At 36.3% G+C, this 18,377-nt stretch overlaps 1 protein-coding gene across 6 annotated transcripts in view; it reads left to right on the top strand.

The window, feature by feature from the left end:
• Positions 1–18,377, top strand: part of LOC124385965 (teneurin-1-like) — a 269,690-nt gene that overhangs the window by 198,085 nt on the left and 53,228 nt on the right. For 4 of the 6 annotated variants that reach the window (XM_046849510.1, XM_046849508.1, XM_046849507.1 and 1 more), the window contains 4 exons: positions 3,469–3,654; positions 3,729–3,815; positions 4,349–4,375; positions 7,564–7,710. In XM_046849510.1, coding sequence (XP_046705466.1) covers positions 3,469–3,654; positions 3,729–3,815; positions 4,349–4,375; positions 7,564–7,710 — 447 coding nt within the window. The remainder of the gene's footprint in view (positions 1–3,468; positions 3,655–3,728; positions 3,816–4,348; positions 4,376–7,563; positions 7,711–18,377) is intronic. The other 2 variants (XM_046849505.1, XM_046849506.1) reach the window with 2 other exon arrangements.

Here is an 18,377-nt window from a genome sequence, read left to right as displayed (position 1 = left end):
GGTGAGCAAGCTTGTCAATTCAAATCTTTAAATTATTTAAATATTTAAATTATTTAAATAACATTTTTGCTTCTGTTACTTATAAACCTTTATGAGGCATTTGACAAACTGTTTCGGCGACCTTCGAGAGCATTAACATGAGCCATTGACCTTTTGCAGGCTTGGGATCCAACAGACTCTAAAAATAAATTTTCCATTGCACTAGGAACACCTGCCCCAGCTTGCAAATGGTGCTGGGAAGGTAAAAAAAGTAAAGAAAACTGAACAGAGGCGAATTTTGAAATTATTTGACTTTAATTTATTGCACCAACATTGAAGCCAAAGTAATCTAACTTGTAATGGGAGTTATCGCGACAGCAGAGACGGATGCAAGTGCTGAGTACGAATGTTTTATTATAAAAAATATAAGCAAACAAATCCAAAATAAGAGGCAGACTCAAAAACATGAAACAGGCTATGGTCAGGTGATTAGCAAGCAATATTATTAGCAAGTGCACAAAATGAAAGATCAAAAGAAAGATTTCACCATGTAAATTTCACCATGAAATAATCATCATGGAAGTGGAAACAACTGTGAATAGGAAAATATGAGGACCAAGGATGAGACTAGGTAGAGATATAAAAAAAATAAAAACACTGTTATATGACAAAAGAAAATGGAATGTAGAAGTGCATATTATTATAATAATAATAATTATTATTATTATTATTATTATTATTATTATTATTATTATTATTATTATCATCATCATCATCAATTCTGTTGGTGTTTCCACTTGAATTAAACTTGAATTTAATTATTAAAATATACTTATATACCATTATATCATCACTACTTTCTAAATTTGGGCTTTTTGAAATTTACACATTTTATTTTGCTACTTTGGCATATACAGTATCTAGTACTTGGCACTCTACTAAGAAATAAATTAACTTTAACACCTTCAATTTTATTGCTTGGAGTACATAAAATGCATGATTTTTCTACTACTATCTACTACAATATATATTAGGTTTCATAAAGCTATTTTGAGCATTTTGACATTGGAAAAGCTGAACATTAATACAATGTTCAAGAAAAGGAAAAAAAAAAAATAGCACAACGATCAAACACATAAACTACCTGAACATAAATAGGTATGGAAAAGATAAAAGATCAAAAGATCAAATAAACCATACAGTAGTCTAGAAAGGCCATGTGTTATTTAAAAAAAAAATGTGATCTCATGATAACAATAATAAAAGTTTCCAAAGATAACTAAAGCTTATTTTCTTGTTTCTATTGAATGTTTAAATGCATTATTGGCCATACTTATGATACTACAGGGGGCACATTAACAGAAGCCAGCTAGTCCAGTGGTAGATTTATTTCTTACAGATTTAAAGGTTGTTTGTGGGTTTGATCCTATTCAAATTTGACTATGTGGTACTTTCTTTTTCAATGAAGTTCAACCAGTCTGTCATTCTAGAGTGTCAGTTCTAAACCACTTTCAAATTATTTGTAATAAATTATAAACAGATCGGTGTACTTTATTGAGCTCAAGAACAGTAATTAGAACTTTAAGATCATATAAGATCATCAAGTATACAACATACAAGTTAATTTCTTTAAAGGAACCCCTTAACAGAAATATTTATGACCAAAAATGAATTGAAAAAAATATTTTGATATTTTTATTTTCTTATTTTTCTTTTTTTGGGGTTAGAAGAAAAATAGTCATTTGCAGTCAAACATTGCATTGCCTATCATTACTTCTGTAAAAAGGCAAAGTCTTTAGAGACTTTAATCTGCTTAAATCTGTAAAACATTCAAACAGAAAAATATTTTGTGACTCACCCATATATAAAAGTCTTGAATTATTGCTGCTCTAAACATATACAATTTTTAAATATAATTCAGAATGCTTCATTTAGATTTAATTATAATTTTTTTTATGACAGCATGGTTCAGTAGCTCTGATTGCAAGGCATACATTAATGCATTGCTTTAAATGCATTATCTTTTCTGTATTGGTAACTGTTATAGCTATTCTTAGTAATTAAAGAAACTAACTTGATTCTTAGCCTTGATTTGTTTGCTCTGCCCACAATACCCCAGAGTAAACCCACACATACCCACAGTGGGCCAGCAAGGGCATGTTTCCTGGGTTACCTCGCTATTGCATATTTTCCTATAACAGCATTTTTCTGGTTTTAACTTTTCATTCTGAAATGCCTGTAGACAAACATTTGGTGGAGAACAAAAGAAGGCACAGATGTCTATTTTCGAGGCTGGGATGCAGAGCTGTGACTAATTAGTTGAACACTCAGCACATACTTGGTATCAGAGAAAAGACTGTTGGCAAAATCTATAGACAGCCCAAATAATGAAGGGGATTGTAGTAGCAAGGAGTGCGAAAGAAATTGAGGTAGAATGGGCCACCGCATTTGTAACAGGACTGATTAAATTATTTTGCTGCGCATGGTACCACTGCATTTTGTGTATTGGTTTGACAATGTGTTTGTATTTTGCTGGGCTTATTATGCATTTGATTTAAGTGCTACTTCTGTTATTTTTTAATTATTGCTAGCTTCTGTCTGATATAGTCTTCCTCCTTTTATCAAAAAGAGGCTTTTCAATACTTGAGAGCCACAGAATAATTTTGTTTTTGCAGTTGACTGTAGTGTTGTGTGAGCAATGAGCCCCTGATTATGGAAAACTTTGATGTTTTATTTATCAAATTTAAGTCTCTCCTGTTTTCTTTTTCCTAACTATGTGTTTGCTACCTACTTAGGGAATCATACACAATGGCATAGGCCTTACTGCCCAGCGAGGAGATTTTACTTACTTGACAAATATGTCAGGAGTTTAGATTGTGATTGATATTTTTGCAGTGTATAAATTCAAATAGACACATGCATGCTTTTGCTAACTAAACTAATTATAAAAATTTTTAACTATGTGACAAAGGTCACTTTTGTAATTTGATTTCTTTTATTCTCATACACAAATTAAGTAAATGTTTGGGCCAGACTATTAATCACATCATCATTTTGCTCTGTTGTATAATGCTCATAAACTCATGTAAGATTATGCTAATACATTTTTAATGAAGCTTAAATCCTAAGCCAATGCCAAGATAGTAAAGATTAATTAAGAATACATTTAAACTCAAACCGCTATTGTAATTTGGGCTTGGAGAGAAAGAGAATGAAGGTTACAAATGGTGAAGATGGTGGCAATAAATTAAAAGGTAACTAAAAGTAAACCTATATGAATATTATGTAGGAAAAGTGACACCACTGCTTGAGCAAAATTTAAGAAGGCAAACAGTTACATATGCAGTTGTTGATAAAAAAAAAAGGCATAAAATATATTTTAAACATAATAAATGTTTGTAATAAAACAATAATTCTTCTTTAAAATGTTTTGGATATGTTTTTCTTTTCAACCTATTGTTTCTTTGTTCTTATTCTTTTGGTTATCAGAGCTATGCCCAGTGCCCTGTGGAAGTCATGGTGTTTGCTCAGAGGGCAGGTGCCAGTGTGAGGAGGGCTGGGAGGGCACTATATGTGATCAGCAGATATGCCATCCACGCTGCAAGGAACATGGGCAATGCATAGATGGAAAATGCCAATGCCAGCCAGGCTGGGAAGGTGAACACTGCACTATTGGTAAGGCTCCATAATTTTTTTCCCCGTCAGCTGCTACGTAACAGCTTGTTGATCATGGTAAATTTGCATTGCAGGAAGTGACACTTATATATCAATAATATTAATAATCATCAAAATCATCATCATCATCATCATCATTATTAGCAGACCAACCACGGAAGGTGTGTAGACACCCTATTTTCTTCTACCTTCTTCTTTTTCTTCTGGCTAGTTTTTCTATGGTAACACTGTCAGTTACAATAACATGTTATAAACACTTGCATCTAACTGCAATTCATTGCTACTCAAATCATCTTGATATCATGCTGCCCATGTGTTCATCTAGCTCTTTTCTCCTCCAGCCAGAGGATTCTGCTATTGTTAATTGTACAAAAACATATACATCATAGATGACAATACAAATCACTTTTTAATTCCTTTGCCAAACATTATGGCTGTGCTTTCTGTAATTACTGTGGTAAAAATTGCAGTAACTTGGCCCTGAAATACTGCTAGTAACATTACTGCAATTATTAATTATTATTATTATTATTATTATTATTATTATTATTATTTTTTTTTTTTTTTTATTATTATTATTATTATTAATAATAATATTATTATTATTATCATTACAAATTTTTGGGTTTCTTGTCAGTTGTATGTGCATGTGTGTTAAATGTTGTTCAGTACACCTTCGCTTTTTTTTCTGCAGCACATGATCTGGATGCGGTTGTAAAAGGTACAGAGTATGTATGTAGTATGCATTTACATGTTATCATTGATTCCTGAAATTTGTTTTTTTTTTTGTAGTTCAATGGAAGTAATATTTTTTGTAATTACATAGTTAATTGTGATGCATTTATTTCCTCTGTATAGTGTAAATTCACCTTAGCTCATTAGATATTAGATTTATTATATATTAGCATATTATTTCTGGAATCAAAATATGAGAAATTACACAGCATTAAGGTCCTGTGCATGACTTCCACACACATCTGCAAACATTGCACAAACTGTACAACTATACTTACCATTTATGTTTTTTTACATTGTTTTTATACAATTTTATATGTATGTTACCAGACAATAATACAGTAGAAGGTGTTTTTAACTTCTTATTGTATATGTGGTGTATGTGACTTAAACAGTTGATTTTATTTGTATGGAAAGAAATGTACTCTAAAGTTTGTGAACTTTCGAATTTGTACAAATATAACCCAAAACATAATTTTCACACATGACCTAAAAGCAGACAAAGTGAACCAAATAAAAGAAATAAGAAAAAAATATATTATACTTGGTCATATATTTATAGAGAAAAATTATCCAATAGTAAATATTTGTGAGTGGGATTACAATTCAAGATTTTCTAGATTCTAGATTTTCATTTGTCACAAACATGGTTATATGCAGAATACAACTCAGAAATTGTGCATAAGGTAAAAGGTGACAGTCAATGCCTTTTTTTATTGAAAGAACAAGGACATACCAAAGTGTGATCTTCACAACCGCTTACCTTCAACAGGGTGGAAAAGGTTACAAAACTATATCTTAAGTCTAAAGACTCTGAAAAATATCCACAGTCAGACAAATTGTGCAAATCTATGAAATTTAAGACCTTTGCTATCCTCCCCAGATGTAGTCGGTGATGTCACAAAGGAACTCAGGTTAACTTTTAAGCAAACAAAAGCCTCTTTAACATTTGCTAATATTATTAATATTATGTTCTTGTGTGCACCAAGAGTGTTCAATGAGTTGCATGGAGAAAGCTACTATTATAAAAAAAATATATATATATATATATATATATATATATATATATATATACAGTGAGGAAAATAAGTATTTGAACACCCTGCTATTTTGCAAGTTCTCCCACTTAGAAATCATGGAGGGGTCTGAAATTGTCATCGTAGGTGCATGTCCACTGTGGGAGACATAATCTAAAAAAAATATATATCCAGAAATCACAATATATGATTTTTAAACTATTTATTTGTATGATACAGCTGCAAATAAGTATTTGAACACCTGTCTATCAGCTAGAATTCTGACCCTCAAAGACCTGTTAGTCTGCCTTCAAAATGTCCACCTCCACTACATTTATTATCCTAAATTAGATGCACCTGTTTGAGGTCGTTAGCTGCATAAAGACACCTGTCCACCCCATACAATCAGTAAAAATCCAACTACTAACATGGCCAAGACCAAAGAGCTGTCCAAAGACACTAGAGACAAAATTGTACACCTCCACAAGGCTGGAAAGGGCTACGGGGAAATTGCCAAGCAGCTTGGTGAAAAAAGGTCCACTGTTGGAGCAATCATTAGAAAATGGAAGCAGCTAAAAATGACTGTCAATCTCCCTCGGACTGGGGCTCCATTCAAGATCTCACCTCGTGGGGTTTAAATGATCCTAAGGAAGGTGAGAAATCAGCCCAGAACTACACGGGAGGAGCTGGTCAATGACCTGAAAAGAGCTGGGACCACCGTTTCCAAGGTTACTGTTGGTAATACACTAAGACGTCATGGTTTGAAATCATGCATGGCCCGGAAGGTTTCCCTGCTTAAACCAGCACATGTCCAGGCACGTCTTAAGTTTGCCATGGTTATGGGAGAAAGTCATGTGGTCAGATGAGACCAAAATACCGAAACTTTTGGGTCATAATTCCACTAAACGTGTTTGGAGGAAGAAGAATGATGAGTACCATCCCAAGAACACCATCCCTACTGTGAAGCATGGGGGTGGTAGCATCATGCTTTGGGGGTGTTTTTTTGCACATGGGACAGGGCGACTGCACTGTATTAAGGAGAGGATGACTGGGGCCATGTATTGCAAGATTTTGGGGAACAACCTTCTTCCCTCAGTTAGAGCATTGAAGATGGGTCGAGGCTGGGTCTTCCAACATGACAATGACCCGAAGCACACAGCCAGGATAACCAAGGAGTGGCTCTGTAAGAAACATATCAAGGTTCTGGCGTGGCCTAGCCAGTCTCCAGACCTAAACCCAATAGAGAATCTTTGGAGGGAGCTCAAACGACAGGCCAGAAACCTGACTGATCTAGAGAAGATCTGTGTGGAGGAGTTGGCCAAAATCCCTCCTGCAGTGTGTGCAAACCTGGTGAAAAACTACAGGAAACATTTGACCTCTGTAATTGCAAACAAAGGCTACTGTACCAAATATTAACATTGACTTTCTCAGGTGTTAAAATACTTATTTGCAGCTGTGTGATTATGTCCTTCACAGTGGACATGCACCTACGATGACAATTTCAGACCCCTCCATGATTTCTAAGTGGGAGAACTTGCAAAATAGCAGGGTGTTCAAATACTTATTTTCCTCACTGTATATATATAATAAAAAAAATTATAATAATTAAGAAAAGGTAAATAAATTGCTGTGCTGCCTGTCTGAAATGTTGTAAAAAAAAGTCATGTGGAGCTGTCAGATTTTTTTTGGGGCTAATGAGAACAAATACAACTTTATACCAGCAAATTCTAAAGGAGTATATCAGGATATTAAACTAAAATCTCAAGCGGAAATGCAGCTAGACAATAATCCCAAGCACACTAGTTGTTCTACTACCAAAGGACCAAAATTAATGTTTTGGAATAGTCACATCAATGTCCGGAACTTAATCAAATATAAATGCTATGGAAGAAAGCAGTTAGTGTGAGTAAACCCACAAACATCCCAGAGATGAAGTGGTTCTATACTGAGGAATTGGCTAATTCCTAATTGGCCAAGCCATGTAGGTCTGATCAATAGTTAAAAAGCAAAGGTTCACATACTTTTGCCACTCACAGATATGTAAAATTGGATATTTTTAAAAATAAATAAATGTCTACTATGTCTAAATGTCTTTATTTCCAGACTTTCTACTTTTGTATTGTTTAAATATTAATCAACAATAATTATGTCATGGTAGCTGGATGCCCAGGTCTGTGTAATGGGAAGGGCCGCTGTACTATGGAGCAGAATGGTTGGCATTGTGTGTGCCAGCCTGGCTGGAGTGGGTCAGGCTGCAACACAGTGATGGAGCGTGAGTGTGAAGACAATGTTGACAATGATGGAGGTAAGGAAGAGTCTCAAATGAATAAATTCAGATAGTGATATGATAGTTGCAAATATATATATTCTGTAAGTTGGATAACAAGTGGACTTGTTTTGCTGCATATGCAACAGATGCTTGAATGAATTGTGAGCACAACAACTCTTTGTCATGTTACTAAAACTATTTCAGAACATTTTATGCAGTGTGGTAGGACGCATTATTCTCCTAAAAGAGGCTACTGCCATTAGTGAATACCATTGCCATGAAGGGGTGTACTTAGACTGCAACAAAGTTTTTGTGTAGGTGGAACATGTCAAAGTAACATCTACATAAATGCCAGGACCCAAGATTTTTGGCAGAACATTGTGTGATGCATCACACTACCTTCACCCACACCCAATAAGACCTTTTGCTCTTATTTGCTCTTTGCTAATTTGGACATTTTACAATTTTTACAGTTTTGCCCCTGTGCACTACAATAGATTTGAAAAATAAGCAGTGAAAATGAATTGAAGTATAGACTTTCAGCTATGATTGAAGTGTTTAAATAAAAAAAATATACATTAAGCATGGAGGAGTTGCAGGCAAACTTTTCTAACAATTGTAAATGTAAAGAATATTTTTAGCAGTCGAATACTTTCTCAAGTCTGAAATCAATTAAGAAATGCAAATTTTCTTCCTTGAGTTGCTTTGTCAGGCCTTTACCGCAGACACCGTATCTTCAGTTTGTACTTGTTTTGGGGTATTTCAACCTATATTTGTATAAGCAAGTGAAAAGCTTGCTCAGATAAATTGAGGCCAAGTAACTGACCTTGAGAAACTGCCAATTTCTTTGCCTTTAGAAGCTCTTGGGTGCTTTCACTGTATGTTTTGGGTCATAATCCTTTTGTACTGTGAACAACATATAATTGGTTATGCAGCATTTGACTGAATTCTAAGCTGAAAGTGTACATTTCAGAAAACATTCTGCTATTTCTATCAGCAGTCACAACATCAATAATTACTTTGGACCTGGTTCCATAGAAAACCATACATGCCTATGCCATAAAACTGCCTCCTGAGGAATGCCAGTGGTCTACATGTCGAGGTTAATCATCTAAAGTTATATTTATGAAGGCCTCTCTTGATTATAAACGTTATGCCTACATACTAAACATGTATTTATTTGGCTAGATGATGTATTCTGTGATTATCCACATTAATTTTAAGGTTTGAGGTTTTTGCCTAGCTTGCAACTGCATTCCATTTTTTTCTGTTTTGGCCACTCACAGTTTCTGCTACCTTTATGACATTTCTTTATTTAATTTTTTTTTAGATAAATGATAGCTCCCTATAATAAGAGTTCAATTAATGTTTATTTGTATAGTCCTTTTAACAATGGTCATTGTTGCTTGACAGCTTCACATCTTTTAATGTATTAAACAAAAAACTCCCTGAGACAATAGGAGGAGGAGGAAACCTTAAGAGTAACTTGTATTATATGTTTTTTCATGAAGTCTATTTTGTGGAAGGTATCAACTATTCACTGATTGAGACATGAGAGCAAAACTGTTGTATCTGTTGCAGTCATGAAAGTCATCTAATGTACTTACATTTTTCTACATGTTTCTACAGTCTACATGTGGGGCTATCAAAGCAGCAACAGCAAGTGGTTTTAAAGTAATGAGAGCACGATCATCAAATTCCAAGAAATAGCATGTGAGAGCATGTGTGTGTAAAAAGAAAAACACAGATATTTTAAGGATGCGTGTAGTCACATAATGGTTAAGAACCATTACATTTTTTATTTAATTTTATTTAATTTTATTTTTTTAAATATATATTTTTTTTACTTTTTGAAATACAACAAATATTACTACACATTCAATCACAGCTTGATTCCTTTATTTTCACTGTGGTGATATGCAGAAATAAAAATTGGTGGACCACTGATGTATAAATACATTACTGCCAGTGTTCCATGCATGTAAGTCCAGTCAACATGTTCAGGTTTTTAATCACACTGTTTTACCAAGTTTTAAAATATTTCTGTCCTTCTATTAGGTGTGAAAGGGCAGCAGGAGTCTGTGACCCATGTAAAATTACTTAGCATTAAATATTTGTCTGCCATCCAAAAATAACTTGCATAACTTAAATAAACTGCACATTACATCCACTGTTACAATTACCTTTTCACCTTGTATTATTACTAACACCATTGTTTGAAAAACACTCAAATAATAGAAGCAAACTACTCATGAATACGATTTTTTGTGACCTATGCCCACATGCAAAAACTCACATGCAGATTCTGCTATTAAAAATAATATTTTTATTTTTTTGTAATTAGTATTCATCTTAAACTATTTATAGGAATACAATGAAACCTTCTTTTGGTTGAGATCTTAGTTAAGATATTATTTATAAGCTGCATGTAAACATGGCTGTTGGGGCCTAAAGACACTTGATTTTTTACTTTTAAAGACTACACTTCTTTATAAGTACATTCCTGTACTTTATCTGATGCATGATCTGATGCATTTTAATAAAGTTTAATAAAGTAAAAAAAAAAAAATACCAGTCAAGAAGGAATTACTAGATATCATTGAATGTTAATTATTACACAATTTGTTTTGAGTGATTTTAGATATTCAAGGCAGGAATGGTCATGTTTATTTTATTAAACCTGAAAAATGGCAGTGACTTTGATGTTTGTTACTTCTATTGTAAAGAAATTATGAGAAGAGACGACTCTCTCTCTCTCTCTCTCTCTCTCTCTCTCTCTCTTTCTTTCGTTCCATCTCTCTCTCTGTCTCTCATTCTAGTTGTTTATCAATGCTGGTTGTACTGTAGATTTATGGGGGCTGTACTACACTTTATTACAGTAAATTTGCCGTGAATTGGTGGTGTATTACTCTCAGTTAGAAAGCGCAGGTATCCACTGTGGTGTTTCTTGTGCAAACTTTCTGCTCTGTAGACAGCCATGATTTCTAATAGCAGCCAATCTGTGTGCAGTGAGTTTGTACTTTGACAGCAGTGTCTTTACTCACCGGGTCACCGTGCCACGGTATTGTGCTACAGTAAACTCAATTTATAGGTAGATAGAATTGCCTGGAAAAAACCTTGCAGTATAACTGTCTTGTTGCTATGCTCAGTTTTGCTATGGTGTATGGCATGAATCTGTCTTTCACAACCTTATTTAAAAGGTGGAGTTTGGCTGTTTCTAAGGAGGCTTAGGTGGCCTAGTTTTAAGCCTCTTACATAGCTGTTTCTGTTTTAGCTAATAGTTGTGTTTAAACCTACATATGAAATTGATGATCTTTAAAACCTGCTTGGTAAAATGGTTACTCATACACCTGATCCTACAAAATCCTTTATTTTGTGCATGTGTACAAAGTGTGCAAGTGTAAACTTAAATCCAAAGCGTCACACCAAATATTGTTTTTAATTATTTCTCTGCTGTTCATTTACTTTCTATTTGTAAAAAATAATAAGATTAATAAATGTTAAATACTAAATCAATTTTTTTATAATTACCACTTATATACAGGGAGTGCAGAATTATTAGGCAAGTTGTATTTTTGAGGATTAATTTTATTTGAGGATTTAATTTGAACAACAACCATGTTCTCAATGAACACAAAAAACTCATTAATATCAAAGCTGAATATTTTTGGAAGTAGTTTTTAGTTTTAGCTATTTTAGGGGGATATCTGTGTGTGCAGGTGACTATTACTGTGCATAATTATTAGGCAACTTAACAAAAAACAAATTTATACCCATTTCAATTATTTATTTTTACCAGTGAAACCAATATAACATCTCAACATTCACAAATATACATTTCTGACATTCAAAAACCAAACAAAAACAAAACAGTGACCAATATAGCCACCTTTCTTTGCAAGGACACTCAAAAGCCTGCCATCCATGGATTCTGTCAGTGTTTTGATCTGTTCACCATCAACATTGCGTGCAGCAGCAACCACAGCCTCCCAGACACTGTTCAGAGAGGTGTACTGTTTTCCTCCTTGTAAATCGCACATTTGATGATGGACCACAGGTTCTCAATGGGGTTCAGATCAGGTGAACAAGGAGGCCATATCATTAGATTTTCTTCTTTTATACCCTTTCTTGCCAGCCACGCTGTGGAGTACTTGGACGTGTGTGATGGAGCATTGTCCTGCATGAAAATCATGTTTTTCTTGAAGGATGCAGACTTCTTCCTGTACCACTGCTTGAAGAAGGTGTCTTCCAGAAACTGGCAGTAGGACTGGGAGTTCAGCTTGACTCCATCCTCAACCCGAAAAGGCCCCACAAGCTCATCTTTGATGATACCAGCCCAAACCAGTACTCCACCTCCACCTTGCTGGCGCCTGAGTCGGACTGGAGCTCTCTGCCCTTTACCAATCCAGCCACGGGCCCATCCATCTGGCCCATCAAGACTCACTCTCATTTCATCAGTCCATAAAACCTTAGAAAATCAGTCTTGAGATATTTCTTGGCCCAGTCTTGACGCTTTCAGCTTGTGTGTCTTGTTCAGTGGTGGTCGACTTTCTGCCTTTCTTACCTTGGCCATGTCTCTGAGTATTGCACACCTTGTGCTTTTGGGCACCCAGTGATGTTGCAGCTCTGAAATATGGCCAAACTGGTGGCAAGTGGCATCTTGGCAGCTGCACGCTTGACTTTTCTCAGTTCACGGGCAGTTATTTTGCGCCTTGGTTTTTCCACACGCTTCTTGCGACCCTGTCGACTATTTTGAATGAAACGCTTGATTGTTCGATGATCACGCTCAGAAGCTTGGCTATTTTAAGACTGCTGCATCCCTCTGCAATATATCTCACTATTTTTGACTTTTCTGAGCCTGTCAAGTCCTTCTTTTGACCCATTTTGCCAAAGGAAAGGAAGTTGCCTAATAATTATGCACACCTGATATAGGGTGTTGATGTCATTAGACCACACCCCTTCTCATTACAGAGATGCACATCACCTAATATGCTTAATTGGTAGTAGGCTTTCCAGCCTATACAGCTTGGAGTAAGACAACATGCATAACGAGGATGATGTGGTCAAAATACTCATTTGCCTAATAATTCTGCACTTCCTGTATATATATATATATATATATATATATATATATATATATATACAGTGAGGAAAATAAGTATTTGAACACCCTACTATTTTGCAGGTTCTCCCACTTATAAATCATGGAGGGGTCTGAAATTGTCATCGTAGGTGCATGTCCACTGTGAGAGACATAATCTAAAAAAAAAAAAAAATCCAGAAATCACAATGTATGATGTTTTAACTAATTCTTTGTATGATACAGCTGCAAATAAGTACTTGAACACCTGAGAAAGTCAATGTTAATATTTAGTACAGTAGCTTTTGTTTGCAATTACCGAGGTCAAACGTTTCCTGTAGTTTTCCACCAGGTTTGCACACACTGCAGGAGGGATTTTGGCCCACTCCTCCACACAGATCTTCTCTAGATCAGTCAGGTTTCTGGCCTGTCGCTGAGAAACACAGAGTTTGAGCTCCAACCAAAGATTCTCTATTGGGTTAAGGTCTGGAGACTGGCTAGGCCACGCCAGAACCTCGATATGCTTCCTACAGAGCCACTCCTTGGTTATCCTGGCTGTGTGCTTCGGGTCATTGTCATGCTGGAAGACCCAGCCTCGACCCATCTTCAATGCTCTAACTGAGGGAAGAAGGTTGTTCCCCAAAATCTCGCAATACATGGCCCCGGTCATCCTCTCCTTGATACAGTGCAGTCGCCCTGTCCCATGTGCAGAAAAACAACCCCAAAACATGATGCTACCACCCCCATGCTTCACAGTAGGGATGGTGTTCTTGGGATGGTACTCATGATTCTTCTTCCTTCAAACACGTTTAGTGGAATTATGACCCAAAAGTTCTATTTTGGTCTCATCTGACCACATGACTTTCTCCCATGACTCCTCTGGATCATCCAAATGGTCATTGGCAAATTTAAGACGTGCCTGGACATGTGCTGGTTTAAGCAGGGGAACCTTCCGTGCCATGCATGATTTCAAACCATGACGTCTTAGTGTATTACCAACAGTAACCTTGAAAACGGTGGTCCCAGCTCTTTTCAGGTCATTGATTTCTCACCTTCCTTAGGATCATTGAGACCCCACGAGGTGAGATCTTGCATGAAGCCCCAGTCCGAGGGAGATTGACAGTCATTTTTAGCTTCTTCCATTTTCTAATGATTGCTCCAACAGTGGACCTTTTTTCACCAAGCTGCTTGGCAATTTCCCCGTAGCTCTTTCCAGCCTTGTGGAGGTGTACAATTTTGTCTCTAGTGTCTTTGGACAGCTCTTTGGTCTTGGCCATGTTAGTAGTTGGATTCTTACTGATTGTATGGTGTGGACAGGTGTCTTTATGCAGCTAACGACCTCAAACAGGTGCATCTAATTTAGGATAATAAATGTAGTGGAGGTGGACATTTTAAAGGCAGACTAACAGGTCTTTGAGGGTCAGAATTCTAGCTGATAGACAGGTGTTTAAATACTTATTTGCAGCTGTATCATACAAATAAATAGTTTAAAAATCACAGTGGACATGCACCTACGATGACAATTTCCCCTCCATGATTTCTAAGTGGGAGAACTTGCAAAATAGCTGGGTGTTCAAATACTTATTTTCCTCACTGTATATATATATATATATATATATATATATATATATATATATATATATATATATATATATATATATATATATTTCTTAGGAAGAGAAAGATAGAAAAGGAGAGAGAGATAAGTATTAGAAATGCACCAGACAAAACCAATCTCTTCCGATCTGATTGCATGAGAGAATGCACACAGGGTGTTCAGTGATGCAGGTGACACACTGCAGCCGAAATAAATTATTTGTTGACACGACAGCCAGGTTAAGATGAAAGGCAGCAATACTGATTGAGTCTAGGCTCTCACCAAATCAACTATTCAATTTATAATATATATTTTCACCACTCTCTGAACTCACCAGCAAGTCGAAAAGCGGTGCATGCTTCTGAATATACATAACAATTTTGTATGTTTTCAGTGGCTTTTGAAAAGAACAACAGGGAATGGGTGCTACACATAGCCTACTACATCAGGAGCAGTGAGATAAAACAGTCCACCAAAGTGCTAGTACTAAACCAAAGCCTGCTATTACACTAGTACTTGAATACAGACTGAGCATTACAATAGTGAAATCAGGAAAAATGCCTTGAGAAAAAGAAACTTGTCTATCCATTTTATATATATATATATATATATATATATATATATATATATATATATATATATATATATATACAGTGAAGAAAATAAGTATTTGAACACCCTGCTATTTTGCAAGTTCTCCCACTTAGAAATCATGGAGGGGTCTGAAATTGTCATCGTAGGTGCATGTCCACTGTGAGAGACATAATCTAAAAAAAAAAATCCAGAAATCACAATGTATGATTTTTAAACTATTCATTTGTATGATACAGCTGCAAATAAGTATTTGAACACCTGTCTATCAGCTAGAATTCTGACCCTCAAAGACCTGTTAGTCTGCCTTTAAAATGTCCACCTCCACTACATTTATTATCCTAAATTAGATGCACCTGTTTGAGGTCGTTAGCTGCATAAAGACACCTGTCCACCGCATACAATCAGTAAGAATCCAACTACTAACATGGTCAAGACCAAAGAGCTGTCCAAAGACACTAGAGACAAAATTGTACACCTCCACAAGGCTGGAAAGGGCTACGGGAAATTGCCAAGCAGCTTGGTGAAAAAAGGTCCACTGTTGGAGCAATCATTAGAAAATGGAAGCAGCTAAAAATGACTGTCAATCTCCCTCGGACTGGGGCTCCATGCAGGATCTCACCTCGTAAGGGTCTCAATGATCCTAAGGAAGGTGAGAAATCAGCCCAGAACTACATGGGAGGAGCTGGTCAATGACCTGAAAAGAGCTGGGACCACCGTTTCCAAGGTTACTGTTGGTAATACACTAAGACGTCATGGTTTGAAATCATGCATGGCACGGAAGGTTCCCCTGCTTAAACCAGCACATGCCCAGGCACGTCTTAAGTTTGCCAATGACCATTTGGATGATCCAGAGGAGTCATGGGAGAAAGTCGTGTGGTCAGATGAGACCAAAATAGAACTTTTGGGTCATAATTCCACTAAATGTGTTTGGAGGAAGAAGAATGATGAGTACCATCCCAAGAACACCATCATGCTTTGGGGGTGTTTTTCTGCACATGGGACAGGGCGACTGCACTGTATTAAGGAGAGGATGACCGGGGCCATGTATTGCGAGATTTTGGGGAACAACCTCCTTCCCTCAGTTAGAGCATTGAAGATGGGTCAAGGCTGGGTCTTCCAACATGACAATGACCCGAAGCACACAGCCAGGATAACCAAGGAGTGGCTCTGTAAGAAGCATATCGAGGTTCTGGCGTGGCCTAGCCAGTCTCCAGACCTAAACCCAATAGAGACTCTTTGGAGGGAGCTCAAACTCTGTGTTTCTCAGCGACAGGCCAGAAACCTGACTGATCTAGAGAAGATCTGTGTGGAGGAGTGGGCCAAAATCCCTCCTGCAGTGTGTGCAAACCTGGTGAAAAACTACAGGAAACGTTTGACCTCTGTAATTGCAAACAAAGGCTACTGTACCAAATATTGACATTGACTTTCTTAGCTGTTCAAATACTTATTTGCAGCTGTATCATACAAATAAATAGTTAAAAAATCATACATTGTGATTTCTGGATTTTTTTTTTTAGATTATGTCTCTCACAGTGGACATGCACCTACGATGACAATTTCAGGCCCCTCCATGATTTCTAAGTGGGAGTACTTGCAAAATAGCAGGGTGTTCAAATACTTATTTTTCTCACTGTATATATATATATATATATATATAATATAATATATATATAATATAATATATGCATACACACACACACACACACACACACACACACACACACCCCATCTGATCATTGGGCCTTCTATGTATTGTTTTACAGCTACCAATACATTGCCTCTGGATATTTAAATTTAAAGGACAGAGTAAACACCGCAGCTATGCAATAAATAAATAAATAAATAAATAAATACATAAATAAATAACATGGATTAGCCGCTAAATCTGTGTTACCATCAGCTTTGCTTTTCTATATCCTCTTGCTGATTAATTCATCTTTAAACTGCTATTGAGTTTCTGCTATGTCATATAGAAGTTTTTGAGTTACATATATATTTGCATAAATTTATTTGGCAGGCACCCTTATCCAGAGCGACTAACAATTAGGTCCCAACAGTGACGACTTGAACTCATGATCTTCTGATCATTAGTACATTCTTACTAGAGCGAGAGATGCTGTATATGAGGATACAATGCGAGCTATATTTACACATTGGCACCTGGAGTTATAAAGTTTATTAAGCATAATATACTAATATTTTACACTAAATATGCAGTCATGAGCTACTTTGATATGATACATGCTTATTCATGCTGCTATCCAATTAGTTAAGAGCTTTAGTTGATATTACCATTATTCAACAGAATGGAGAAAAAAGGATTACTGTAACTTTTATCATGGCTGTGTGTGTTGAAAGAATGTTGAAGAGGAAAGGTGACGTTTTTTTTTATCTTCGGCTCTCGAGGAATCTTGTGTCCACTGTAGCCTCAGATTCCTGTTCTTGACTGATAAACCGTTCCATTCATCAGATGTTTTAGCACTAGTCGGTGAAAACTCTAAAGCATTGCTGTGTCAATTCTTTTTTTCAGAATCTGAATCAGGTTTATTGGCCAAGTGTGTTGACACAAGGAATTTAATTCCAGCTGTTAGTGACTCTCAAAGGTACAGACATAAACAACACTATGCATTTAGCTTTAACTATGCAAGACAAAACAGACAAGACAAGACAAAATAGACTATACGAGACAATACAGACAATGTGAGACAATATAGACAGTGTGAGTATTAAATAGGTATACAGAGCGTATTACAGATCAGTAATGTACATAAAGTGTGAGTGCATGGTAGTGCCAATAACAGTATTGTGTGTCAGGTACGATAAAGAGTACAATAACATTTGTACAATATACAGCAGCAATAGTGTGTGTAACCTATACAGATGATGTGATGACTGACGGTTCTGATAATGCAGTACTTATAGATATGAAGCAGGGAATATAATTCTGGTGAGTTGTTAATGATGGTGATTGCCTGGGGAAAGAAGTTTGGTAAACAATGTTCTGTTGCATCTGCCAGAAGGGAGGAATTGAAGGAGGTTTTGTCCAGGGCGCGAAGGGTCAGTAGTGATTTTTCCTGCCCGGTTTTTGGTTCTTGTATAGTACAAGTCCTGGAGAGTGGGCAGTGGAGCACTAATTATATTTTCTAATGTTTTAACTGTGTTGCAGTCTGTTCCTGTCCAAATACTGAAGGTAACCCTGCCCAGGCTCACCTGAAGTTTCCTGTCTGTCAGGAAGCTGGTGATCCACTGACAGATGGCAGGGGGAGTAGTGAGCTTAAGGAGTTTGTAGTGGAGAATTTCCGGAATTATTGTATTAAAATCCGAACTAAAGTCGATAAACAGAATCCAGGCATATGTCCCTGGGCAGTCAAGGTGTTGCAGAATGTATTGCAGCCCCATGTTGACTGTGTTATCCACCAATCTTTTTGCTCG

This window comes from Silurus meridionalis, chromosome 5 (assembly GCF_014805685.1).
Source record: "Silurus meridionalis isolate SWU-2019-XX chromosome 5, ASM1480568v1, whole genome shotgun sequence".
Classification (NCBI taxonomy): Eukaryota; Metazoa; Chordata; class Actinopteri; order Siluriformes; family Siluridae; genus Silurus; species Silurus meridionalis.
The sequence above is the reverse complement of the archived record's forward strand: the minus strand, read 5'-3'. Positions and strand labels throughout refer to the sequence as shown.